The sequence below is a fragment of the Synchiropus splendidus genome, chromosome 14 (assembly GCF_027744825.2).
Source record: "Synchiropus splendidus isolate RoL2022-P1 chromosome 14, RoL_Sspl_1.0, whole genome shotgun sequence".
In the NCBI taxonomy this organism is placed as follows: Eukaryota; Metazoa; Chordata; class Actinopteri; order Syngnathiformes; family Callionymidae; genus Synchiropus; species Synchiropus splendidus.
This window is the reverse complement of record NC_071347.1, coordinates 17,095,544-17,122,646: the sequence shown is the minus strand read 5'-3', so window position 1 is coordinate 17,122,646 and position 27,103 is coordinate 17,095,544. Positions and strand designations below refer to the sequence as shown.

The following is a 27,103-nucleotide window of genomic DNA, read 5'->3' as shown; positions in this document are numbered from 1 at the left end:
GTGACTGACAGTTTGCTGTCATTCACACATTGTGTGCCTCTCTTTACTCCATCCGAGTTTGTCACCACCTGCCTGGAGCAAAGCAGATTTACAGATTACCACTCTCTGGTACTAAGCGCATCACATGCACGCTTCACTGGGACACACGCTCTCCCGGTGCACGGCGGCGTGCCACGCTGGCTGTGAGCTCATCCTGCAGGGTTTTCCTTGTCCGTCTGCCCGCTGGTGAGAGTGGCGGATCGAGGCTTAGCGTCCTTGGGTCAGCGGACAGATGGCAGGCTGGACCTTTTGCTAATTTTAGGCTGTTTGCTGAGTCAGCACGAGTGGAACTTTGAAAAGTTTTGTCAATAGTTAGAATATCACATGTCCTCGTGACTTGTCAGGGATTCTTCCCAGTCATGTTGGAGTGTCCATGGTGACAGGAGATTAAGGCTTGTTTTGTGTGTCTCCTCCAGCCGTCACTGGTCACATGGAGCAGCAGTTTGACCATAACTAAGGACTCTCCACTGTGCATGAGTCAGCAACTTTAAATTATTTGTAATAGTGTAGTTTTATCACTCACACCAATCATTTATTTCTAACCCTTAAAAGGGTCTTATTCTATTGGACTTCATTTTCCATGACCTCCCAGGGATCGAGGATCCTGATTTCTTGCCAAGTTATAGCATAATCTGGTGCGGTGTTGTCTGCAGACCTCCTTTGAAAGAACGCCAAAGAACATGATATTAAGATGCTTAATTCTTACTACACAAATGGAGAAGCAACATCAGATTACCAAGCTGCTTGTCCTCGACAGCAGATATACACATCCAGTCTAGACTTCATATCTCGTATGTGCGGTGACAATAACGTGGAGCCAACAAACAACCAGCCATTATTGCCATTACTGACTTCGACAGGCCTGCAGTGTTGGTCAAAAGAATATTTTCTGTAAGAGTTTCAATGCTGGGTGCTTGTGCTTATGTTCAAAGTCTGAAAAAGTATGTTGAAACCCTGGCTGGAATTTTGTGTAAAAAATCTTGTGTGAAACTCTCTCGCTAAAGGCCACATACGAACATACGAAATACATGAGGAAAAGCATTTTAAAAGCTGGTGCATGATTGTTATAAAGTTGTAATAAAACATTGGTATGCTAAAATATTGTGATTCCAATTCTGAAATATTTTATTGATGTTTTTGCTGAAATATTGCAATACTTTGTTTGATATTGTCGTGATATTTTAAGTTGTCTGTATTGATATTTAATACATAAATACTTGGAAAATGCTTCTGCATTTGGGGCATGTATTTAATACTAATAACATTTTCTTTCTGAACTTTGGAGTTAAATAATATATAACAGAATTATATGATTTTCCCCCTAAAAATGACAGCTCTTGCTAACAAATATTACAATATATTACAAATCTTTGATCGCAATGGATCATATCACCACTCCTGCGTTGGGATATGTATCGTGTCAGAAGATACCTCGCCACACACAGCCGTGCCGCAGGGAATTATTCATTTATTTGGTCTGGAAACATTTTAAAACAAATTCATGATCTTGTGCAAGTGATCTTCTGGGAAATACAGTATGTTCCGAGAAAGTCTCTGGGAATTTAATTTGGATCAGGAGCAATCACCCTGGTTAGCTGGCTCAGAACTAAATTGAAAGGTAACGTGAAGTCCTAGAAAACTAGCATGTCAACATCTTGGCCTATAAAGAGTTTCTGTTGAAAACCTGCGGATATGTGACCGATACCACTGTCAGTGGACCTCTTCAAATACACACGCAGAGTCTTCTGTGCTGTGTGTTGGTCCCCCGAACAGCCATGAAGTGGAATAATGTTTTTGGCTCGTTCATAAGAGTATTAGTGTATCAGCTTTGCATGGATGAAGACAGATGGTGGTTAAATTAAGATAAAGTAACTTCTCAGTGAATAGCAATTTGTTCGGACTCAATGTGCCGTTTTGTTGAGAAGCTCACACTCGTCTCAGTGCTGGTTTTGGAGGTGGTGTGAGGTGGCACATCCACAGTCTGGAAGTGCGTCTAAATGCCAACGTTATCAAGCGTTTTCAATTCATCTGTGTTTACTATAAATAATGTGAGCTGCTGTTGCATGACTTGGCTTGCGTGTGATGATCAGATAAAGGAAAGTAAAATTGCAACACGCTTTCTTAGGAAGTTCCTGTATGCTACACAAACAAGAGTATAATGATGTTAAAAATCACATGTGTCATTGCACTCCTTCTACTGAGAACTTGTTTACTCCTGGTCAAGTGTTTGTGCCAGCAGTCTCCAATTGAACTCACATGTAGGCCGAATTAGTTTGGCCATTTTGCAATGACTCTGCATCCCGAAAACATTGTAAATCAAGGCATGTGATGCGCATGCGTGCACCATTCCGCCGATGCATGCTGTTCAAAGAGCCCGGGATTGAGCGGGTCAGAAGTTTGTATTTCATGTGAATGACTGAGGTCTGCTGTATGAATTGCATTGCATTCAATAATGGCAGTCTCTTGTTTCTAGCTAGGTTTTTTTTTTTGCATTTCAAATTCTTGCTGAATTGAAATAGGAACCGTACACATGACCATTACCAAGCAGTAAAAAACCTTTGTCAGAATGCCAAGATCTTTGCTTTTTATGTCATGTGACTGAAGGCCCTCAAGTTGTTGTCATGAAACAGTAAGACCTCAGGTTTCCTCACTCTGTAGTTTTCGAACTGCCTGAGGACGTTTGGTGTCTGAATCACATCCCACCAAGCCTTTTTATGTGGCGTTCAAGTGTTTTTACAAGTTCTCTGTTTAGATACTTCTTTCCTGCTGACGTAGTTCCCCCATGAACAGTCTTGTTTGGGCTGCAACTTGGACTGTGGTCAAGATTTCGGCTTTGAGTCCCCTGATCTACATATATATATATATATATATATATATATATATGCAGATATATATAGGCATCTCTGTCACTGAAAAACTCTGCGGTCCACAACAGAAACGTCTTCAATTGTTGTAAATATTCTTCAAACTTTTTTGATGAACCTACTTTGATACTGTGACTGGTTTTCATTTCTTGACGCTCCCTGTCAGCGTTATATTCTGGAGAAGTTGCCAGTTGCCCAGGACCCTGTCTAAGACCACCTGAAAGAATCCAGTATGTCTTTGTCCTGCACTGTTTTCTTCACTTTAGCAGCGCGGGGATCTGCAGACAGCAGAGCTGCATCGGAGGAGGGAGGGGAAAGCGAGGAGTCAGGGACAGAATAGCTTATCCCTCAGCCTGGACACCGGAGCCGCAGTGTGTCGTGCCGGTGCACATTTTAAAACAAACTCCACTGTGTGCTGCACGCTAGTTTTGTTTGTTCGTCGGGCTCAGCCAGCAAACGCTCCCCACCTCCCCCCGCCACACATTACTTTTGCAAGTTTTTCTACCGCTATTTCTATCTCACCTCTCATGGCTCTTACATCACTTGACTTTCCTCGTCAATGCAGCAGCGAGCAGATGAGTCAGACAGGGCTGACTGTGCCGCCATCAGCCCCATCCACGCCCTCGCTCTCTGCAGACCAGCCATCAGCAGACTGCATCACTCACCAGAGAGCTGGACCAAGTGGTCCATATCCAGCTCAGTGAGTTAGTTAGTCTGGTCTGGAAGATGTGAATGACTAAACCAAGCAAACTTGGGAGCACTTTCCGTGTGTACCCAGCTGTGCAGTTTGTTTGTGCGCGGCATTGAACTCCGACATTAAGCGTGTGTGAGTGTGTTTGTGTGTGTCTGTGTGTGTCTAAGGCAACTGAGCCAGACGGCGCAGGTAGACAGGTGTCTCCACTGACTGCAGATGAGCTGTGCCGCTTACTGACACAGAGGTCTTCTGAGGGCAGTCAGGGCTTGTGAGTTGGTGGGTTTCTAGTTCACTTCTCAGCCTGCTGACTTGTAACTCTGACTGAGTTGTCGTGCCCCGGTGCATTTTCCCTGTGTGATGATGAGACTTGAGATCGACTTGAACACCTCAGCTGTCGAGGAACTCTGAAACTTTTGAATTAGAATTACAACTGCAGCTGAAAAGTTGTAGGTGTTGATCCAAACAACTACACATTTAGTCAGTTTTCTTACACTCTGATGAAACCGTTTCATCTTTTTAATGGTGGTCATCAATGACATGGTTTCAGTCATGACTCAGTGAGGAGCAGAAGTGATTGACAAAGTGTTAAATGTAAGGCAGCAGCGAACCATGACCCCGGCTCTGTCATATTCAAACATGAAAAATTGGACGAGGGATGTTATATAAAAAATAAAAAAAAAAAAGAATTGCCATGACCAATAGTGAATCAGAATAATCTGCTGGACTCAAGTGTTGTTTATATCCACTCCAGTCCATCTCACACCTCCGTCATTGTCCCATGCCATTCCTGTTTAAAAATAAGGTGATAAGCACAATCTCAGTCACCCAGCTGTCAATCATATGGCGGTTACACAACCACCAGGGGGAGATTATTCTGTGTGCTCATTTCGTCCCATCTGTATCAATGTCTTATGAAACGTGTACAAATGTGAGAAACACAGGCCACGTCACCTATTCACAGCTATGTTCATTGACAAGGTGACACTTCGTTTTTGGTTCTTATTAAGTGTCGTTTACGACCTCACATTTTTGTGGGGCAATTTGTCCTCCTGTTTTCAGTGACTGGCTAATGCTACTAACATTAAATAGCTTCCTTAGGATGGAAGCTAGGCTCATTTTCCCCCCACCAACTCTGTTACACGTGTGTTTCTTGGCTGCAGTGGTGAGTCACTGTACAGATTGGTGTGTTTAAAAAAAAAAAGGTTCTATCTTCTTCAGAACTATGCAAAAGAATTTGGAGAATGAATGTTGTGTTTGCACCTGTATGAGTTGTGTTGTTTTAGATCCTCAGAACTGCTCCTAATACACACTTGTGTGTTGAGTAAGACATGGCTTTATTATATAGTGAGACGTTTATTTCTGTTTATTTAAGATAGCAGCTATCCTAGCTACTTGGGGCAAAATAAATATATATATATACACACACACACACACACCTCGGTTCTCGACCACAACCGGTAGTTCGAGAAGCGATTTGTTCGAAATCTGAATCGATTTTTCCCATTACAATTAATAGAAAAAGAATTAATGTGTTCCAAGGCTTAAAATAGTCTTTTGTAGGAGTGAATGTAGAGTGTCTGCTGCAGGTGCGCTGTTCCTCTATGTGTGTGGCCGCTGCATGTGGGAGGGGTTGCCGAGTGAGTGACGTCTCTCCAGAAGTGAAGAGGTGCCCGGTGCGTGTCCAGCTCTGAATGTGCGCTTCTGTGCAGTTTGGCTGTGACAAAGTCATAAACCAAGTCACGCTCTGTCCCAGACTCGCCTCATCCCTGTCCCAGCTCCAGCCCACAACAGGACATCAAACCCTGGAGTGAGCGCTTCAGCACCTCCCCTGTGACACTCTACCACGGTCCAGTGCGGAGACAGGAAAGGTTTTACACCGCAATATGAAGAAAAAACAGTCAGTAAATGTAGCTAATGGGACACGTCTCCATACAGAGGCAGCGTTATACACAACAACATAGCGCCTCGTGGGTCAGCTGATCGCTCCGCGCATGTGTTTTTTTTTTTTTTTTACTGAATCCCTGTATATTTTTGGATTTCTTTCGAGGCAACCAGAGTGTCAGGGAAAACTCTGGAATGGACCCAGGTTCACCTACTTGACTAAAACTTTGCAGAAGCTTTTCTGCATTTGTGAAGTCAACTTTTCTTTTTTCATTCATTAAGTCTTTTTATTATTTCATTTCGGTCCTACTGTATAGTATCTCTGCCTGACTGTCACATGTATCCGCCTGGGTGCCCACAGTTGTCATGTCTCCTGGTTCTTCCGTCACTCTGCTAACACCACTATTGTCATTCTGGTGCTCATCATTTACTCATGGGATGATTCTTCCAATTACGTGGGAGATGAAATCTGCTTGGCCTTGTTAAGGATGATTGGCCGGTTTTATGCCGGCGATCACGCCAGGGTTTCAATGTGGTATATATTTATGATAACACGTCTCAGTTTTTGGTGATGTTTCATGGGATTATGTGCCATTATCCGACCTTTGGAGTTCAATGTTAAGCCGTTAAAATAGTTTGAAAGTTAATGCAATGATTTGCTTCATCGCAGGGAAACGAGCTGAGAAAGATTCTCCTCACACGCTACTTTGGAAATCAAAAGCTTCTCGCCAAATCAGAGCACACGAGTGGAGTTGTCTCGACTGGAGGTTGGTGCTGGTCCTGCTAAAATAAGCCCAGTGGCAAGCACAGCTGCAACTGTTTTGCTGGCAGTGTTTCTTATAGATCAATATATGCAGGTGGTGCGCACATGCTGGAGTCTGACAAGCCAGGCAGCAGTTTATGGGAGATCCAGTGCTTGCTGGATAACGTCGGAACATCCGAACTGGTGATTGACCTCATTGTCAACACTAAGAATGATCGGGTTTTTGAAGAGAGCATCCTGCTTGGCATCGCTCTGCTGCAGGGAGGGAACACACAGATCCAGGTGAGACAGTTACAACCACTCTGCTGAATATTGATGTCTGAGCAGGGCACATGAAGGGTGTGAACTTGTATCCCTCAGAACCAACAAGCTTATAATGTGCTAACATACATAATAACATGAGAAGCTAAGACCTGTGGTGTTGAGACCAGTGGGGAGTATGGGAAAACAGACTGTTCCTTGCATGAGCGAAACTTGACTGACATTCAGGAGAGACCTGCTGTAGGTGGCTCACTGTCTCTGTCTGTCTCCAAACAGAACTCCTTTTACTGCCAACTGTACAAGCAGAGGAAGTCTGAGAGGTTCTTCAAGGTCTTCTACGACCGCATGCGCTTGGCTCAACAGGAAATTAGAGCCACGGTGTCTGTCAACATGTTTGAGGTCAGCAGCAGAAAGAGGGACGAAGACTCCGACAGCAGTGGCGTCAGATTTAGGAAGGGTACGTTGTTTGACTTATATGTAACAACAATCAATCATGTCTGTATTTTACCAGATGCACTGATGAAACCTAATGTCTGGTACAGGTTTCAATTATGACATTTTAGGGGTCTGGAAATAGGAGGTTATTTGAGTACTTGAAGAGCAAAATAATACAATTATTCAGCTGACATTTTTGAGTAAAATAATGTTTTATTTTTTGATTTTGAAGGCAGTATCGAAACATGTATCGAAAAGATGAGACCAGTTAAATGCAAGACATTTTTGGAAAGGACACCTGACAAAGATTTAGCCATTGTTTGTTGTCACTTATGTGTTTCTTTCAATATAAAGATGAAGGAAAAACATTAATCACCCACTTTCAAATCGCAAACTGGGTCAACATTGTGCCGGGAACTCAACAGCACAACTTCAAGCACAGTAGGCTCAGGTGTGACCGAAACCTTAGTCGCCAACTGTGTGTGGTCTCTGCATTTGGCTGGAACAATAGTGGTGGATAAATCCAAAATGATCTGTTGCTGATCTCTGTACAGACTGTAGTCACATGTCAGGACCATGTGACCTCCACATCACAAGCTGATCAAAAGGGTATTGTATCAAAATTAGGTCCTTTTTTTAATGACAATGTAAAAAATGAGCTTAAAAAAGTTGCAACACCAAAGAATTTGTCTTTGGGTGTTTCAAAACTGAAAATAACAGTCATCAGTTGAGAACGATTAATGTGAGAACCGTTATACAGTGGATTCAAATCTGTTTTTTATTTGCAAATGTCATGCTTGACTGTCAAGAAAACCCCAAATAGTTTCTTCTCATGCAGCGTTTCTGACTGATATTGACCACAGGCAGACTCTCCCACATGTGACTCAGTTTTGGTGACAAAAAAAATGGAAACTGTCTGTGTGGCGCAGGAAATGAATCCGGACTTTTGATGAGGGAGGACATGCGTGGTCAGCTGAAGGAGGCCTCTTCAGCCACCTCGAGGGCCTTCTCTGCCTTCAGGAAAGAGCTGGACCCAGATCTGGACGGGCTGGGTCACAGCTACGAAGGGATTGGGAGTGAGGAGGTGATAGAGGAAACTCAGATGAGTCCCACAATCACCATCATGAAGCCCATCTTGCGTTACTTGCAGCTTCTCTGTGAGAACCACAACTCGGACCTGCAGGTGCTGGAGTCACTAGTGTCTTAAACATCTATTCATCTGAATCTAATGACACTGTTGAGCAACCTTTTGGGTTCTAATATTTCCCTTCCCTTATCCAGAATTTTCTGCGCAACCAGAACAACAAGACAAACTACAATCTGGTCTGTGAGACCCTTCAGTTCTTGGACTGCATTTGTGGTAGCACCACTGGAGGTCTTGGTCTTCTGGGACTCTATATAAATGAGAATAATGTGGACCTGGTGCGACAAACTTTGGAGACCATCACAGAGTACTGCCAGGGTCCCTGCCATGAAAACCAGGTGAGGTGTTTGTTTGCAGGCAATGCTGAGTACATCAAGCTAGTAGTAGCTAACCAGCTTTAAAGTTCCTTTCTTGTTTTGTTTTCCTAGACATGTATCGCCAAGCACGAGTCAAACGGCATCGACATCATCATCGCTTTGATAGTCAACCAGATCAACCCACTGGGGAAGCACCGACTGGACCTGGTGATGCAGCTCAAGGTGAGCAAGCGCGGCCTGTTTAAGTTCTGCTGACTGGATGACCTCAAATGTGGCTTTTGTTTCAGAATAATGCATCCAAGCTGCTGCTCGCCATCATGGAAAGTCGCCATGACAGTGAAAACGCAGAGAAGATTCTCTATAAGATGAGACCAACTGAACTGGTTCAAGCATTTCCTATCTTTAATTCACTCATTGCCTCATTGTTTTTGTGCTTAACCTGTGACTCCTTCCTTCAGGTGGATGTCATGAAGGAGGCGTATAATCAGGGCCTTGAGAGCGAAGAGGAGGGGGACGGCACAGGGGACCAGATCAATTCTAAGGATGTTGGACACAATATTTACATCTTAGCCCATCAGGTTGTCTTTATATAAGTGATGCCAGTCGTTTCATATATGCAGGCTCTGGGTTTCAAACACAATTAATCATGTAAAACTTCATTTTCTGCATTGTAGCTTGCAAGGCACAACAAGATCCTCCAGCAGAGCCTGAGACCCGGCTCGTGTTTGGGTCCAGGATCCAGTATGGACTCCGACATTGAAAAAGATGATGCTCTTCATTTTTATGCCAAACACACTGCTCAGATCGAGGTGAACATTTAAAATTTTGTCAAATTCAATGCTCACTAGTGCGTTGAATTTATTCAGTGCGGTGGACCGAGCGTGCTGTTCAGGTTCTTCCTCGTGGTTGGGGTCTGGGCTATAACTCCTGCCTCAGGATGCGAACAAATCAATTTCTGTTCTGTATTTTGAGCTTTAGCGTTTTATATTGTATGTGCTGTATGAAAAGGTCTTCCTATAGATGATTCTCACCTTTGTCTCCAGATCGTACGTCATGACCGGACCATGGAGCAGATCGTGTTCCCGGTCCCGAATATCTGCGAGTACCTCACTGAAGAGTCCATGTTCCGCGTCTTCACGACCACCGAGCGAGACGACCAGGGAAGCAAGGTCAACGACTTCTTCCAGCAGTTTGACAACCTCTACAATGAGATGAGGTGGCAGAAGAAAATCCGCAGTGAGTCCCCAAAACTGCCTTGTGGAGATCTAGAAAACGTTCTTGATCACGTTCTCCTCTGGATGACTGTGTGCAGAAAACAAGGCCATGTTCTGGTTCTCCCGCCACATCTCTCTGTGGGGGAGCATCTCCTTCTACCTGGCCTGCTTGCTCAACATATCTGTGGCTGTTTTCTACCCGTTTGGTGATGATGGAGATGAGGGTGAGAAACCATCACTGAGACAGTGAATTTTCTAATTTACTTCTGCAACAGTTTGCTTTCAACATGCCTCCGTGTTTAAACTGCTGCATCACAAAGTGGCAGCTGAAGATGGAGCAGGTTGTCCATGATGTCCTGTTGCATCACATCTCATGCCACATTAGCGTTAAAGAAACTGGTTTGAGTCCGAACTGAAAATATCCATTAGTGGTTGGGCACTCTGTGGTCAATACTCAGGAGGGCTCTGGCTTTAACATCATGTTCAATTGCTACTGCAGGGCTCACAGTGTGCCATGAAAATCTCTCACACACATCATTACATCACCGCCTCTATGCTGTTAGGACCAAATGCTGGCCTGAGAACATGATTGCTTTTTTGCAGAAATGACGACTCATCAGACCAGGCAACATCTTTCCAGTCTTGTTATTGTCCAGTTTACTCAGCCTCTGTGAGTTATCTCAGCTCCTGGATGTGTTTTTGAAAGAATAAAACTGACTTGCAATAAGGTGATACAGTCTTACGTTTTTGAAGTGTTAAGAAAGACAGTGGCAAACACAACTTTAGGTGGAATCAGGAAGTTCAGTGAGCAGATGTCCTTTCTGGTTAGCCTTTTCACTCAGTTTTTTTTACCAGGTAAAGGGTGATTGTTCAACATTTTTAACCATTAGAATCCATAAGGATTACACACATCAGCGTGTTGTACACTGAAGGTCTGTTGTTTGTGAGGTTTTAGCTGTGGTTTCCCGGGTTCATTGTGTGCACTTGTTGTGTTAGGAAGGTTCCTTTCACAAGGGCGGGATTTGACATAAAGTGTGGTGGAAGACACTGGTGAAGTTACTGTGCTAGATAAAAGCTTGTTTATGATGTTTTTTTTTTTTTGCATCTGTTCTATATGTAACTTAAAAGAAGATATAAACCACGCAAGAGTGGCCAGTGATGCCTACGTTGTTGTTTTTTGAGCCCTTTCATTGCCTCTGAGGTTATTCTATAGCAGAGGTGGGCAGTTACATTTCCTAAAGGGCCACATTAGAAACTGTAACTGTTGTGAGGGGCCATTATCAAAAGAAAGACAGCGGTGACTACAAAACATGACGGAAAAATATGCAAAATATATATGCAAGTAACTAGGACAAAATGAACCTAAGAAGATGAAATGTAATTAAGAATATTCAGAAGTGTAAATATTCCATGACACCTATTGAAATATTTCATTTTATATGCATTTAATTTTAATATAAATCATCATTACTGTGGACCAGACATTTTCAATATTCCTTCAATGTATTTTGAGGAAAAAAAAAAAAGAAAAACACAAAAATGGCCAATGAAAAGAAGAAAATTATAGTCTTCAAATAAGAACATGCTATATTTACTGCTGAAGTGGTGGTGGTGTCCTACAAAGAGAAAGTTTTAGTCTGACATCAAACAGGCCGTGAAAATACAGGCATCGGGCCGCATGTGGCCCCCGGGCCGCACTTAAGCCAAGTCTGTTCTAAAGAAGAATCATCACAATATGTTCAGTTGTTGCTGGTAACAAATGTTTGCAAGAGGAAAGCATTATTACCAGTAGCTTTAAAATCTAGGAAGATCCTTGTCTTAAATCTGAGGTTGTAAGCTCATGAATCAAGACATTGAAATATATTTGTATTAGTGACTAATAGAATGTTGAGCCAACTGTGTGTATTTGTGCTTGTTGGTCGTGTAGAACGGCTTGGTGGGCCAGACTTGGTCCCCTTGAGTTTGACATGTTCTTCAGCAACTGAAACTGCCAACTCTGCAAACCTGCAAGGCATATACATTGAGAAAGCAGACATTATTTGTAACTCACCATTTTCACGTGTCACTGAAGCCACTTTTGTTCAGGTACTCTGTCCCCGTTCTGGAACATCTGCCTGTGGGTGGCCTTGGGAGTCATCACCACTCTACTTCCAGTTCTGCCTAAACCATGGGGCATTTTCTTCTTCCTGGTCTCCCTCATCCTTCGAGCCATCTACACTATGGGCCTGGCTCCTGCTCTGTTGTTGTTAGGTACAGTCAATGTAAGTTCATGACACAGCACTTGCTGGTGTGGAATTATTTATTATATAAACATTGCGGCGTGTTTCAGCTCTTCAACAAATTGGTCTTCCTTGTGAGTTTCGTGGGAAACCAGGGAACTTTCACTCGAGGATACAAAGCAGTTGTGATGGACATGCTGTTTATTTATCATCTCGGTTACGCCATCATCTGCGTCCTGGGCCTTTTTGTGCACGAGTTCTTCTACAGTTTTTTGGTAACTAATCTAACACGCAGTCTGGGAGCTACGACTCAAGGTCTCTCAATGAATTCATTGTGCTGCCCCTGCAGTTGTTTGACCTGGTGATCCGAGAGGAGACGCTGCTGAATGTAATAAAGAGCGTGACGAGAAACGGCCGTTCCATTATTCTGACCGCCGTCCTGGCCATCTTTCTCGTCTACTTCTTCTCCATCATCGGCTTCCTCTTCCTGAAGGACGACTTTCGCATGGAGGTGGACCGCCTTCCCCCTGCAGGTCAGCCATCAGAGCTTGTGTTTTCCCCCCACCGTGATCTGAAGCCTGCAGTCGCGCTTATGCTGTCTAATTGAAAAATGTGATGTAACAGAGTGATCTGATGCAGCTGCAAAGAAACGTGAGGGTCAAAAGTTTCCTTCTGATCTTCCGACTTTCTCTGACGTTGTAAACACAGTTACACGTTAACTAACACACTCATTAGCAGTGTGCATCAGTGGTTACTACTAGCCATCTGTTCATAAACAGTCAACTATTAATTGGGATACTAAGATCAAAGTCAGCATAGAACTCGATCCTGCGGAATAAAGTCCTTTATAGTTTACAAATTTACATAATTATATTAGGTGTTTATGTGTCAACCCCATTTATGCACAAAGCATATGTTTAAATGAATCCAATATCATCATGTTTATTGCACTTTATTGTGTGATGGGTGCAGAAGGTGACATATGTTGTGTCAACAGTGGTGCCTGAGGAGTGACCTGTGTGTGTGTGTGTGTGTGTGTGTGTGTGTGTGTGTGTGTGTGTGTGTGTGTGTGTGTGTGTGTGTGTGTGTGTGTGTGTGTGTGTGTGTGTGTGTGTGTGTGTGTGTGTGTGTGTGTGTGTGTGTGTGTGTGTGTGTGTGTGTGTGTGTGTGTGTGTGTGTGTGTGTGTGTGTGTGTGTGTGTGTGTGTGTGCGCGTTAATGAGTCCTGGCACTGTGCTCCAGCGGTCAGAACAGACAACTCGCTCACACATGTGCACCTGTTGCATAACCTGGTGGCCGCACCATCCTGTGTTTTGATGAATAGAGCAGACGCAGCAGCGGAGCCGCACGTTATGTAACCAGCTGAGTTTACAGCTCCGCTTCTGTTACCTCAGGGGTGAGCGCAGTCACGACTGTTGCTCAGTCTGAACCGAGGAGCCCCTCTGTCCCCTGACCCCTCTGACCTGGAGCACACCCTCTCCTGTCTGTTACACACCGGATGAGTCGGGCCAGTGAGGTGCCTCACTTCTCTGCACACAGCTTTTTCGGATGTGCAAATGACTTGTTCAGGTTGTTTTCAGCGACACTTCACCGCCCACCTGGCAGCTGCTGCGTCTGTTTATATAACATCTTGCTATATCTTTCTTACCAATTATGTCATAGTAGTTGTTTCATAACCTGAATGCACTGATTGATTTAAAAGAAAAAAATCACAATTTTTGTGTTTTCAGGAAAGCCTGACCTGTGGCAAGGTTCTAGTCACGCACATTCGTGTTCAAAAGATACTTGTCCAGTTACGTCAGCTGACAAAATCGCTGGTAAGCTGATCATCAATGAGAAAACTTGATGTATATCATCTCTAAATAAAGCAGCCCGTCACATAAGAGTGGGTTGTTTTCCTGGTGTGACCTTTGCAGTTGACAATCTGTGCACTGAGCATGCATTCACGCACACACACACAGACACACACACTCTCAGGCGTGAACACAATGGGACTTGATGAGGCTGAGGGGAATGACTCACACTCTTTGTACTCCTGCTTCTCCACCTGCACCATAGGGCCCCACAAGCGTGAACTCAACTTCCTCTTTTTCTACCACCCTCCTGCCGTGAGAAAACATTTCTTTCCTGAAATGCCATACTGCGCGAGATGTTTTCAAACTCTTAAGTTTGATGTATTAATGGTGTATTTTATTATTATTATTATTATTATTTTAACCTTTTTTACTGGTTTTCTGAGAACAATATATATACAGTATATAAGAATAATATATCTATAAAGAGAACACAAATAAAAATAAATACAAAACAAATTCCCTTGAGACATATGTCCGCACATTCTTGTTTAAACGACCCTATAAACCAATACAAAGGGAATTACACATTTTTAACTGAAGCTGTGCTGTGTTCTTTTTTTCATACAGTATACATCTCTCAATTTTTTTCCCAATTTTTAATTGATGGTGGTCCAGGTTTCTTCCAGTTTAAAGTGATTAAACTTTTTGCTGATACCTTTTTGCTGATAGATATCTTTAATTTTTTCTGAACAGGTTTTGAGGTATTACTTCCAATATAACTAATGATGTGTTCACAGGAAGATTTTGAGCTATCATTTTTACCATTTCAGTTTTGATTTCTTCCTAAAAGGGTTTCACCACTGGACAGTCCCAGAAAATATGAGTATGGTCTCCAGACATTTCACAATTTCTCTGTGATCAGTACTTTTCTCTGAGGATGGATTTTCGCTGGACATCTCATCTACCCAAACCAATGCACAGCCTTCATCTTCACTGTAGAACATGATCAGCAGCACATCTAGAATCAAACACAGCAACAGCCACACTGACACAGACCTATTGGGATTTGACAATGAAGAACTGAGTGTGCCGGGTTGTAAATGTTGGCCCCTTCTTTCTGCTCATACATTGTTCTCCCTGTACAGAGGAAGACGATGGGACGGAGCGGGTGTGCGACACGCTGCTCATGTGTATAATCACAGTGTTGAATCAGGGGCTGCGTAATGGAGGAGGAGTGGGAGATATCCTCAGAAGGCCTTCCAAATCGGTGAAGAGTTCTTACCCTGCTGTTCTCACGCCTCTGTCTTTCGGCATTTCCCTTCAGAAAACCATCCTCCTCAATCCTCTTCTCCCGTCACACCCATCTTCTTCATGTCCGCCTTTATCCACAGACCTTTATGCTTGTCTTGCTCTTCAACTTGTACCTTCATCTCCAATATGTACTCTGCCTACATCCAACCATCTGGCCTCCGTAACTTGGTTTCCTACCTTTTCTGCTTGGGCTTTCTGGTCCCTTGAGTGCCTTCACTTGGCTGCTAACGTTTACGGTCCGAGCGACTGCATATTAATAATGCCTGTCCTTGTGTTTCTGGATCACGCAGGAGCCTCTTTTTGCAGCCCGGGTGGTTTACGACCTCCTGTTCTTCTTTGTTGTCATCATCATTGTTCTCAACCTCATCTTTGGTGTCATCATCGACACGTTTGCTGACCTGAGGAGTGAGAAACAAAGGAAGGAGGAGATCCTTAAAACCACCTGCTTCATTTGTGGTGTGTACAAGCAAGTTACCGTACTCCTTTGCGTTGTATTTCTCAAGCCGTCTCTGTGTTGTTCATGTCACTCAGGGCTGGAAAGAGACAAATTTGACAACAAGACGGTCTCATTTGAGGAACACATCAAGTTTGAACACAACATGTGGCATTACCTTTACTTCCTGGTTCTGGTGAGAGTGAAGGATCCGACCGAGTATACCGGACCTGAGAGCTACGTGGCCCAGATGATCGGAGTGAGTGGATCACACACACACACACACACACACACACACACACACACACACACACACACACACACACACACACACACACACACACACACACACGTTTGTATTGCTATCTCCGTGGGGACATTATGAGGTTTCTCATTGCCATAATGCTTTCCTCAGGCTCTCACCCTCAACCGAACCACCCAAAACAAATGGCTCACCTTAACCAGGACTCTGAACCAAACTTAAACCTAATTACAAGTAACGTCCGACTTACGACCGGGATCGGTTCCAACCGGTTGTAAGTCAGATTGGTCGTAAGTGGAATGCCATTCAAAATAGCCGACGCGAGGGTTATAGGTACTACTGTAGTGGTAGATCTCTGTGTGACAGTGAGGTGCTGGGATACTGTGCTGCCGTAACTGTCGTACGCGCTGCTACGTGCTGCGGTGCCATTGAATAAAAAATAAAAACAGAATAAGCATCTGCTGGTCGTGGTCGTAAGTACAGGTGGACGTAAGTCGAGCAAGTCGTAAGTCAGATGAGCTTTGGACCTGTGGGGTCCTCACAAGGACATAACATTCCCAAAAGGATAGTGTGTTGTCAGGAATTGGTCCCCACGAGGCAGAGTAAACAAACCCACACACACACAACACTTGTTTTTCTAGCCTTGTGGGGACATTGTGAGGTTTTCTCATTGACATAATGCTTTCCATGGCTGCTCATCCTAAACCTCCTTCTCCAAAACAAATGGCTATACTTGGTCTAAGGTCTTTACAAGGATTGTGTTTCGTCAAGAATTGGACCCATCAAGTGAGGATCAACCTGACACACACACACACACACACACACATACACATTTTAAGTGATACTGTTGCAAGTTTGAGTCGTACCCAACTTCAATGAAGTAATGCTGAGCTCATCAAAAAAGTGACCTCGGGGCTTGGCATATCCATCCTTAGTTAGCAGAAACCAGCACTTGGTGATATCACGATGGAACAGACCAGTGATCAAAGACTGATGCTGAGCCTGCAGGTCTGCACCATTTGATTCTCCACCCAGCCTCCGCTGAGGAGCGTCCAACCCTCTGAGCGCGGTTAAATGCTCATTAGACTCGGTCCGGCGGCGTCACTGACCCGACGCAAGGAAGGGAACTGAAGGGAGGCGGTGCCGACAGATTACGCATAGTGAGGGAGCGTCTCCCGTGACGGCTCCGCTTTGAGGAGGATAAGATTCATTCATACACAAACAGGTGAGGCTGACGTTATCTGCGTGTGAGTTGGAGAAAGTGATGATGCAGCACTCTTCTGTACGAGGAGCAAGTGTTAATCCGCTGTTTTTTGTTTTTTTTCGTCCCTGCATTTCCACTGGATGACAGTACTTAACCCCACGAGAGGACCATGAGTCGTCACTTCTCTATTTCTGAGAAATGCTGCCTGACAAAGGTCAATGAAGTCGGAAAATAGGTCATATAAGTTCAGTTGGATGAACCCTCCTCTCCATAAACCAGGAAATGATGCTTTCTCCCTCTTTATGTTCCCCCTGAGTTCAAGGTGACTTCAAGGAGAATTAAAAAAAAAAGGACAGCCTTCTGTCATGTTGTTTTTTAGTGTTTAAGAAACACTCTTGTTCTTCAGTCATTCAAGGAGCCTCTGCTTCCTTTTGGCTGTGGATGTTCCAGTATCAGACAGGTGCTGAGTCTCTTCACTTGTGAGGAAATAACGTTTTGTGTAGCCGCGGTGACGTGATTGTGTTGAATGCATGTGACACACAAACACACACACATGAGCTCAGCGTGTGTAATAATAAGACTAGCGTTACTGAAGAGTGCACAGGTGAGGCAGCAGCCTCGGGCTCTTACGTAAGCAGTGGCCTGCTAATAGCTCAGCCAGCTTGGCATGTGCTCGCCGGCTCCTTTCACTCTCTGCTTCCCTCTCACACACACGCTCACTCACCTTCACATCTATTTACTTAAGCACGCGTGACCGCTGCAGAGTGACTGAAGTCAGTCACTGTACTTGATAAAGGCTTGGTATCAACTTTAAGAGGAAATTATCAGCATGTCACTCGATAAGAACATTAAAATCATCTGTTGTGTAACTGGTGAGAGTTGCTGAGTAAAAATAGAGACAATAAATAATGAAATAAGTTTGTAGAAAAAAAAGTATCTTTATTGTAAATTAAAATTATGTTTTGTATTTGTCTTTTCTTTGTTTTTAAACATGATGCATCACGAATCATGTTAACATTTCAGAGATGGCGACTGAATGAGTAAAGCAAAATACTTTTAAAGTTAAGGAAAAAAAGATGAATTGAGCTGCAGATGTTAACATGGTCAGCATTCATTGAGATGTCACTGTACTGTGATGCAAGCCTGCGCTCCTGGCGAGCAGCGTGATGGCGGGGACGTGCAACACCAGCACTGTGGTCACAAACATGTGAACATCTGTAAACTTATGCTCACTGAGGTGTTTAAATTGATCAGCGGTGCAACACTGAGTCCGACTTATTCCAACAGCGCGGCGCACAGTAGACCACTGTAGTATGAGGCTGCAGCAACAGGATGAGCTCGTGAATGTTCCAATTGTAGACGGTCACGGTTTTAATGTTGCTCCTGAGGTTGACATGGGTGATCGTACATTCCGGCGGTCTGTTCCATTCCCGGAATCACTTAATGCCTTTGATGGGAGCAAATCGATCAGTGACTGTATGAGTGAGGCTCATATCTGTGGCGACGCAGGGCAGAGCTCTTCTCTTTAGACTCTTTATGTGAGCGGTAAAAATGAGCTTTATATTGAGATGTTATGGGCACTGTGAAACATTAGAGTGGCGCCTCAGTAGAGGAACTGTTTCCCTCAACAGCCACGGAGATAATGTTGGGGATTACAATTCAAATCTTAAAAGTTTATAATCGATAGAAATTCACATTTATGGGGGAAAAAAGGTGCTGCTTATGTATGTATGTTGGTCTCAGTGTTTTGACCTTTAGAGGCCTAAACAGGCTCCAGTAGAAGGTACTGCTGCAACGGAAACATTGCATTCTGTGACAGCCTGATATTTTGTTGCCATCATTGTCACCCTGTGTTTAATTCTTGGAGGGTAATAAAGCATTTTTGTGGTTCGCTTCAACTCCACCTCATAACCTTAGAGACACTGACATGAATTTTCTGTCATCTTTTACTGGATTCCCTTCTCCCTGGGACAAAGTATCGGTTATTGAAAGCAACACCACTTGCATGGAAAGAGCTTGTTGAGCAGCACAACTTGACCACTGTAGCCTTCCTGGCTCACGACGTGCACTGGAGGTGGCCTTATTGTACGTCACATCTGTGTTGAATTGAATGTTCGAACCTATTTTACGCTTCCAATGCTCCAGCAGTCCCCATGAAATGACTCAGTCAGCTGTGTGTGGTTGTTTCTAAGAGAAATGGAAGGAACCGGCTAAGGTTGATGACCAAACAACGCCATTCAGGAGGAGACAAATACTCTGGACACTATTTTTTTAATACTCTGTCATAACATGCTTCCACTTTGGTGCGCTCTCTGCTTTTAAACAAACAACTTTTGGAAAAACAGATGTCTTTTCAAACCCAGGAGTGTGTTTCTCCTCCCGCCTACTGTGACTCTCCTCCACCTTGGCTTACTCAGAAAACCTTCCCTGAACTTCACTTGGTCCAGAACTCATCACCACGCCTCCCTCCTCACACCTCATCCCTGGTTTAATTCAGTATCGACTTCAGTCCATCCCTAGTATCGGTCTGTCTTCCCCCGCTCCCACTCCACTCCTCTTTCCCCATCATCCATCTTTTTATGAATGTTCTTCTTCTGTGAATGTTCTTCTGCGCGCTGACATCAACTGGCTGAAAGGACCTTTTCAATTAAATGTATTATTAGTACAGTTGACCCTGTTTTAGCTAGTTACCATCCCTAAATGTCACTGTTTGTCATGCGCCGATATTAGTTGTGTTTGTAATAGAGCTCAGTGACTCATCTTTTATCCGAGGGTTCGTGGAGAATTGAAATGCCAGATCCCAATCAGTTGACACTGATAAAAATGAAATGAGACGATCAAAAATCTGCTTCGGTATGTGGGTAATATTTTCATCTAGGACAACACACGTTGTGAAATTGTGGGGACTGCGACTGGAGCTCTGCCACTAATGCCAGTGACACAGACATAAGGCAAACTGGCCTGCGTAACTGGCTGAAACATCCCACAGTGAGGTCCACCAGGTTCAGTCATCTTTGTTGGAGCAACTCAAGAGGAGGAAAAGAAAAAGTGGCAAGGACTACGCTTGAGAGATACCAGTTAGCTGCTCTCAACCAACCACTACAGTTGTGGCCGTCGTGTTCTGAAACATCTTGCTTTAACCATCTGTCTCACTGTGCTGTTTTCCAGGAGAGGAACCTGGATTGGTTCCCCCGGATGAGAGCCATGTCCCTGGTGAGCAGCGAGGGCGACAGCGAGCAGAACGAGATGCGCTCCTTGCAGGAGAAACTGGAAAGCACCGTCAGCCTGGTGACTCAGCTCTCCGGTCAGCTGGCAGAGCTCAAGGAATCTGTACGTTGCCTTATTTTCTCCTTGGTGTCGATCAACAGACTGCCTGCCTGTCATTTTTAAAAGGCTTGGCAGAGACTACCAACTGTCTGCCTGATAAAATATAAACTAGCTGGACGACAATGTTCGTGATGAAGGGACGTCATGGCGATGATGGCGAACTTGTCAAGGTTGCACAAAACCCACAAATTGATGGTAGTGAGTCGAGACGTCTGGTGGGATGAGACGGTGAACTAGTTCTGTTGGTGGTGTAATAAGGAAACTGGCTCTGCTGCAGTGAGATAAAACAGATTGTTTTTGTACTCTGCACTGCTGAAAACTGGACTCTGCTCAAGTTTAAAAAGCCATTCTCATTTGTGTTAAGATATTAGTTTGCTTATGATAGGACTAGGAATTTTTTTGTTGTGTAACTTTGAATATTGTGAAAATTACTCTAGTATCAACAGGATTTTTACTACTTAAACTATATTGTTCGTCTTACTTTTACATTGTTATTGCCAGTTTTGGCTCGATTGATGAAGGCTGGTCACGTCAGGAAATCATATTTTTATGCTTAACCTTTCTAACATCAATCACCTGTTTATATGTTATGTTTAGGCTCGACTCTGTGGTTGTGATTTACTGACCTGGACTCCTACCTTAAGATGCAATTTCTCTCTCTCTCTCTCGCGATTTTCCTGCTGCTTCCACCTGCACACCTCAGTGTTCTGGGAGTTTGAGAAGTTGTTTTTGAACGATGTTGTGCGCCCAGTCAGCGATCAGACCCTTCACTGCCCGGCATTTATCATGTTTGTGTGGAGTCGCGCTGTACACGTAGTTTCCGGCATCTAGCGCCGAGTCGCCTGAGGAGAGAAGCTCACCACCCACTGACAGTTTCTCAAGACAAAGTGCAAGTCTCCAGTCGGGATCAAGTCCGTGGCCAAAACCCTACTCGCTTGTGTTCACATCTTGGACTTCTGAGCGGAAAGATCTTTGTCTCGAGACAGAACCCGCAGTGTGAAAGCGGCCTTCTATCCAATTCAGGATTAATTTTTGTTATTTGTGTTGTGCTGAAATCGTATCGGCTGTGCAGAATTGCGCATGTGCGTAGTTTAGAGCGAACATCATCATATCATCAACGGCTTTTGGTAGCAGGGATTTTAAAAAGTGCTATAGAAACGTCAGCCATTTTTGTTTGACAAACTGAATTCATGCTGCTCTAGTTCTAGGCACTTAACAGTTACATTCGTGTCTGGTTAAAACAGTTGATTTCATCTGAAGTCACGCTCTTGCGTGTCTATCTGAACAATCTTACATTTGGACCAGGTCAGACTTGTCAATTGAAGTGATCTTGATCCAATAATTTCACTGGGATTCAACAAGACTGGAGCGTATTATTGTTTCACTGCACCTCTTTAACACTGACCCCGAGACAGTGTGTCACATGACCACAGATTGTCCTCCACCACGTCCCTGAGTCTGTATGTGTCTGCTAGCTACGGTGAAAGCAGTCGACCTCCCCTGAGAGGGCGACCAAGAGCCCGCGGCAGAGAGGAAGAGACTGTGTGCTCGCTCTCATCACCTGCCTCGCTCGCATGTGATTCCAGTCACAGGCCTGTCCTTGTTCCTCCACTGCCAGATGTGTCAAAACAACTCCTGCTCAAAACAACAACAACAACCTCCGCTGACCTCGGCCTGCAGTGTCTGCCTGCTGATCTCTCCTGTCATGAGTGCAGCGACACGCCGTGACGGTGAGCTGTACCAAAGGTGGACAGCTTCTCTGTGGCTCACCCTGAAGCCTCACAATGGTGTCGTGAAGTCACTAGGAGAATTAGGATGAGGTCAAGAGCCAGCACCTCCTATAGCCAAGCGTGTTCATGACCAGAGGACAGCGATCCTATTGTGTAATGAAATAGTCGACACATGAGCTCTCTCTCTCTCTCTCTCTCTCTCTCTCTCTCTCTCCCCCTCTCTCTCTCTCTCTCTCTCTCTCTCTCTCTCTCTCTCTCTCTCTCTCTCTCTCTCTCTCTCTCTCTCTCTCTCTCTCTCTCTCTCTCTCTCTCTCTCTCTCTCTCTCTCTCTCTCTCTCTCTCTCTCTCTCTCTGTGGTGAGGTCATGTGATGGCTGTTTTTTCATGGTGGCGATGTGTGACAAGCACGTCTTGACCCGCCGATGTCCTGATGAAATATTCTGTGAACTTCTTACTTCCTCATTCCTCCACACATCTTAAATCACATCAGTTTATTATGTCGTGCTTTTGCAAAACGGTGAAAGCCGAGACTCCTGAATGACCTCGGCAGGGCACGTGATAGACTGATGTCAAGTCCTGCCCACGTGGTGGCGCGTTTGCTGGAGAGCATGTGGCTTTGGTGCCACCTTTTTAGGCGTCTAATAAAGACTTGGTGGAACAGGATCAAGACCCGTGTTTTCTTCTTCATTAGGTCCATTTTCTGTGGCTTGGACAGGGGTTGAGTTGGGGGCTACCCTGGGGGGTCTGACCTGACCTGTCTGTCCTGTACTCAGGTTACTGTGGCGCTAACCCTCCGGGTCTGTGATATTGGCATAGGAAGTGTTGACCTCTGGAGCAAGGAACATTAGTGCTTCAAAGCAGCTGTAATGGAAGTTATGGATTCCATCTGACTGCTTTCATTTTGAGGACGAGACCACCTGAAGCTAGGAAGGAGCATTAGATGACTTTGAAGTCCGTCTGTGACCGTCTTTTCTCCCGCGTGTGTTCCACAGATGACCGAGCAGAGGAAGAACAAGCAGAGACTTGGGTTCCTGGGCCCCGCTCAACCGAACAACTCTTTCACCCACAGCTCCAACCTGAAGAACAACCATTGCCCTTAGACCTGCGACCATATTTGACGTGGTACCATCGCTAAGACACATATGCCACAGATCCAGTGGCACCCTTGAGTCGAGCTCAGTCACTTGGCTGTGTCTCGTGGAGAGCTGGTGAGTAAATGTCCACCTCTGCCGACGCGGTGTCGCCAACAGCAAGTGTGAACGGTCACAGTTAACTCCGACTTGTCGAAACCCGGCGACTGCACAGTTTGGGTTGTGCACACTAATGGACTCTTCTTCCTTTGAGCTTTCCCGCCTCGGTTGAGATGTATTTTTCCTAACTGGAGTTGGAGCTGCCTTTGTCCGTTCGTAAACGCTGCAATAGCCCTAAAGTGCACTTTCATCCATCACGTTCACCGCACCGCCTTTTTAACTATTTCCAACAAACTAGTATTTAAATGTGAATAAAAAAAAGTTATTTCTCATTTTACTTAAAACATGTATTGTAACTTTGTCTAACTTTTGGTACAGAAAGTTGCTCCTCCAGTTGCTTTCATGTTTGTACGTTTGTCTTTTCCAAGGACGTCATTTTACCTTCCCTGTGGTTGTTTTTAATCTGCAAACTGAAAATGTTGTAATAAATGTGTCATTCTTGTGCAGTGTATCTATTTTATTTTAGTTTTTTGTTGTTGTTTTTTTGGAAAAGCATAGACACACTTTTCGTGTCGTCATGTTACACAGTCACATTTCTGCTCAACTCAAGTTAGCGTGGCAGCTGTGTTTTTCCTGGGTTCCCTGGTCCCAAGTACAACACCATGAAATAGCTAGTTTTGACTTGGTTCTGTTGCATTACGATACAAAATAACTACAGTTATTTCTAAGTGAATCAAATGCAGAGCAGTGTTATAGAGTGAGAACCAGAAACCAGCCTTTATTTTATATTATATTATATTACATTACATTAGAGTAAAAGGCCTTTTTCAATCCCACAGTGGGGAAATTCAACATGCAAAAAAAGCTCTTCAGTCAGAGGAGAAATGCTGAACTGCTCCGTGACAGCTAGATGTGCTGCTGGTGCCAGTGAGCGTGTAGCCTGTTCTAACCAAAAGATGAAGAGAGTCAAAAGCAATAGGTGAATCAAGTTTAAAGAATGAGGGACGGGTGGCAACTTTGCTTTGAAAGCTTGACTCAAACAGGTTTTAAAACCGACTGTAAATGTAAACAACCTATCACAGCATTGGTGAGGAGGAAAGTCAATAGTTTTATCCCAACGCCTTATGTTATGTATGACTCTTAAGAGTGATTTACATTAGGACTCAGCGTTGTCTCTGATCCTTCACGTTCAGACAAGTCCTTCGTTTTGTGAACCTGCTCTTCTTCCTCAGAAACCACTGACATAACCCTAGTTCTACTCTTTCATTGAACAGCACACCGGCGTTGCCGACATCACAAGATGGCGCCGGGGTTTGACCCACTTATGAGAACCTCATCAGAATAACAATATATATCTTACGGTTGTATCTGGAAACGAAATTCTATTGAATTTTGATTGTACACACGCGCTGAAAACCAAATACTTCTGCTTTCTGCTAATGCATTGTTTGAGAATTGAGTTGTGAGGACTCAATTCTCAACTTGAATTCCGTCCATCTCCTTTTATTTCCTTCTATTTTCTTGTCCTTTACGCCCCAGAGGCATCTTGACTTGAAGCCTTTATGGCAGCATTGGTGTCCTTCTCTGCGAGACGACCCCTTGTCTGATGGACAGTCAGCATATATCAATGATCTTGTTCTCTGACTCACCACCCAAGCTTGTGATGGAAAAGGCGAGTGGTGTCGTGGACTGACAGAGCTTTACATTACAGCCTCATCATGACGGAAGACTGATGCGTATGTCCGACTTATGTGCGGGAAGGACTTGGCGAATGGTGACTGTGAGTCTTCTTGGCTTTATAATAAAGTCACTTAAGTCTGGTTCTGTCCTTAATGAGGAGTGTATGTTTTTTTGTTGTTTGATCTTTGTGTTCTCTAAAACAAAAGAGCTCAATTCTCAGCCGGGAAAGGTGCCGTCCTGGATGGAGATGAGATCCTTCCCCGGGGGAGGAGCTCAACTATCTAGTGTTCTTGAGTGAGAGAATGGAGTGAGAGATCGACTGGTTGATATTAAGTCACGTGGACACTGCATCAGTGTGCACACTCCCTTCCCTTCGAGATACCGTGAGGAGCTCAGTTATTCAGGTCCAGAGCATAGCTGCTGCTTCTCTGTGTGGAGAAGAAACTGGACTCAGTGAGCTGATTCAGGAGAGTCCAGTTTGGTGGACAAACTAGGTGTGGAGTGGGTTTCAGGGAGAGTGCGTTTGGGCTTCTTTTTTTAGACTGCTGCCCCCGCGACCTCTCAGATAAGCAGAAGAAGGAGAAGAGCAGAATTTCACAGCCAATTATCCAAGCGCAGCTCTCGTGCTGAACGTTCAGCCCCTGTGGCAACAAAGTGACTGGAACCTATAGGCCCCGTGGCACTAGCCGCCTCGCTCTTTCTCTCTCTCTGATGATTCAGTTGAAGCTAAACGAAGATGGAGTCATATGTCTCTGTGGACTGAGAGTGTTTTGTTCACTCCATGTCTGTGTCATGAGACCTGGCTGAGGAGACGTGACGGCATCGCTGCCGTGCGTCCTCGCTGGTTTCCCCGCTGGTCCCGGTCGGGCCACAAGATCTGATATCCCTCAACCTAAGAGGATCGATTCAGCACAGCGCTGTTACGCATTCATGAGGAAGAGGAGGGAGGAGGAGGGGGGGGGCGTCGTCTCGTTTCATTATAAATACACATGGAGTACGGTAAGCAGCATGTGACTTCCTGTGTTGCTGCGAAGCTCAGTCACATGAGGTGTCAAATTTGAATCGCAGCCAGACGAGTGGCCGCTCCTGGTCCAGTCATCACTTTATGAGCACTTGTTTCCTGAGAGCAAATGAATGTGTAATGCTTCATTCTTCAATGGATACGGTCCAAATGAGATTAGGTGCTGCCTTCTTTCCCCCTTGTGTTGAATGACACTTTCCTTTATCTTTATTAAAGAAGTGTATTTCAGTGGAGCACGTTTTCAAACTGACAATGTTTTTATTTCCATTTTAAGTGCTGAGGCTCAACTGACCAGGGGGATGGAAAGTGTGCGAAAGAGTTGAAGAAGCGGGTGCAGGCAGGATGGAATCATTGGAGAAAAGTGTCAGGTGTGATGTGTGACAAAGGGGTGTCGGCGAGGATGAAAGGGAAAGTGTCCAAAAGGGTGGTGGGGCCAGCAATGTTGTATGGTTTGGACACAGAGGCACTGAGGAAAAGAGAGGAGGCAGAGCTGGAGGTAGCAGAGATGAAGATGCTGAGCTTCTCTCTGGGAGTGAGCAGGATGATGATAGGATCAGAGGGACAGCACATGTGGTCAGGTGTTTAGGAGACCAAGTCAGAGAGGCTAGATTGAGATGGTTTGGACATGTACAGAGGAGAGAGAGCCAGTACATTGGTAGGAAGATGTTGAGGTTGGAAATGCCAGGCAGAAGGTGAATCACGTGAATGAGCGCTAACCACTATACGACTGTGACGTCATGTGACTAGGAGCTCACGCTCTGGCCTAGGGCAACAGGGAAATGGCTTCTAACCTTCATCATTCTTTCTCCACAGTGACAGAAGAACTCCACTCAAGGGCCCCTGTTCTGTTTTCAGAGGTCGAGGTGTTGAAGTTTGTATAGGGCCAGTCAGGATCCTCCCGTCTTGTTGGTGTTTTATTTGTGGCGCTGCCTTTCCTACTTTATTCTTCAGTATTTCTTTTCTCATTTTCCAGGGAAAGGACTGTGTAGCTTCCAGACTGTAAACAACTTCTTTCCTAAAGTCTAATCTGACCCTTCTTTTTATTTTGGACGTGTTTATTTTGATCTAGATGTTGGTGTGTTCTATTGGTTTCTGGTGATGTCATCGCGTTGTGATGACTTTATTTCTCCAGTCTTGCTGATTGTAATAACTGGAAGTAGCTGTGAAATCTTTCAATAACAAATCGTACTTCGGTAATCACACAACACTACTGGGAAAAGTAACTCTGTCACTCCTGAATCAGAATGAAGTGAGTTTTGAAGTAACAATGACTCACGCTGTTGTTGGTGCTTGAGACTGTGGCAGAGTTGTTTCAGAGCT

General features: G+C 44.4%; 1 protein-coding gene across 2 annotated transcripts in view; it reads left to right on the top strand.

Moving 5' to 3' along the window:
• The window catches only part of itpr2 (inositol 1,4,5-trisphosphate receptor, type 2), a 53,216-nt gene extending 29,635 nt beyond the window's left edge, over positions 1-23,581 (top strand). The window contains exons 38-57 of one of the 2 annotated variants that reach the window (XM_053884849.1): positions 6,149-6,245; positions 6,336-6,523; positions 6,779-6,959; positions 7,867-8,120; positions 8,219-8,419; positions 8,510-8,620; positions 8,686-8,781; positions 8,857-8,976; positions 9,073-9,207; positions 9,442-9,634; positions 9,711-9,836; positions 11,698-11,873; positions 11,942-12,106; positions 12,181-12,364; positions 13,561-13,647; positions 14,772-14,893; positions 15,228-15,393; positions 15,469-15,629; positions 20,005-20,166; positions 22,885-23,581. In XM_053884849.1, the coding sequence (XP_053740824.1) occupies positions 6,149-6,245; positions 6,336-6,523; positions 6,779-6,959; positions 7,867-8,120; positions 8,219-8,419; positions 8,510-8,620; positions 8,686-8,781; positions 8,857-8,976; positions 9,073-9,207; positions 9,442-9,634; positions 9,711-9,836; positions 11,698-11,873; positions 11,942-12,106; positions 12,181-12,364; positions 13,561-13,647; positions 14,772-14,893; positions 15,228-15,393; positions 15,469-15,629; positions 20,005-20,166; positions 22,885-22,992 (3,033 nt within the window). In that variant the 3' untranslated portion in view covers positions 22,993-23,581. Of the gene's footprint in view, positions 1-6,148; positions 6,246-6,335; positions 6,524-6,778; positions 6,960-7,866; positions 8,121-8,218; positions 8,420-8,509; positions 8,621-8,685; positions 8,782-8,856; positions 8,977-9,072; positions 9,208-9,441; positions 9,635-9,710; positions 9,837-11,683; positions 11,874-11,941; positions 12,107-12,180; positions 12,365-13,560; positions 13,648-14,771; positions 14,894-15,227; positions 15,394-15,468; positions 15,630-20,004; positions 20,167-22,884 lie in introns of those variants that run through there. The other variant, XM_053884850.1, reaches the window with a different exon arrangement.
• Positions 23,582-27,103: the final 3,522 nt, after the last annotated feature.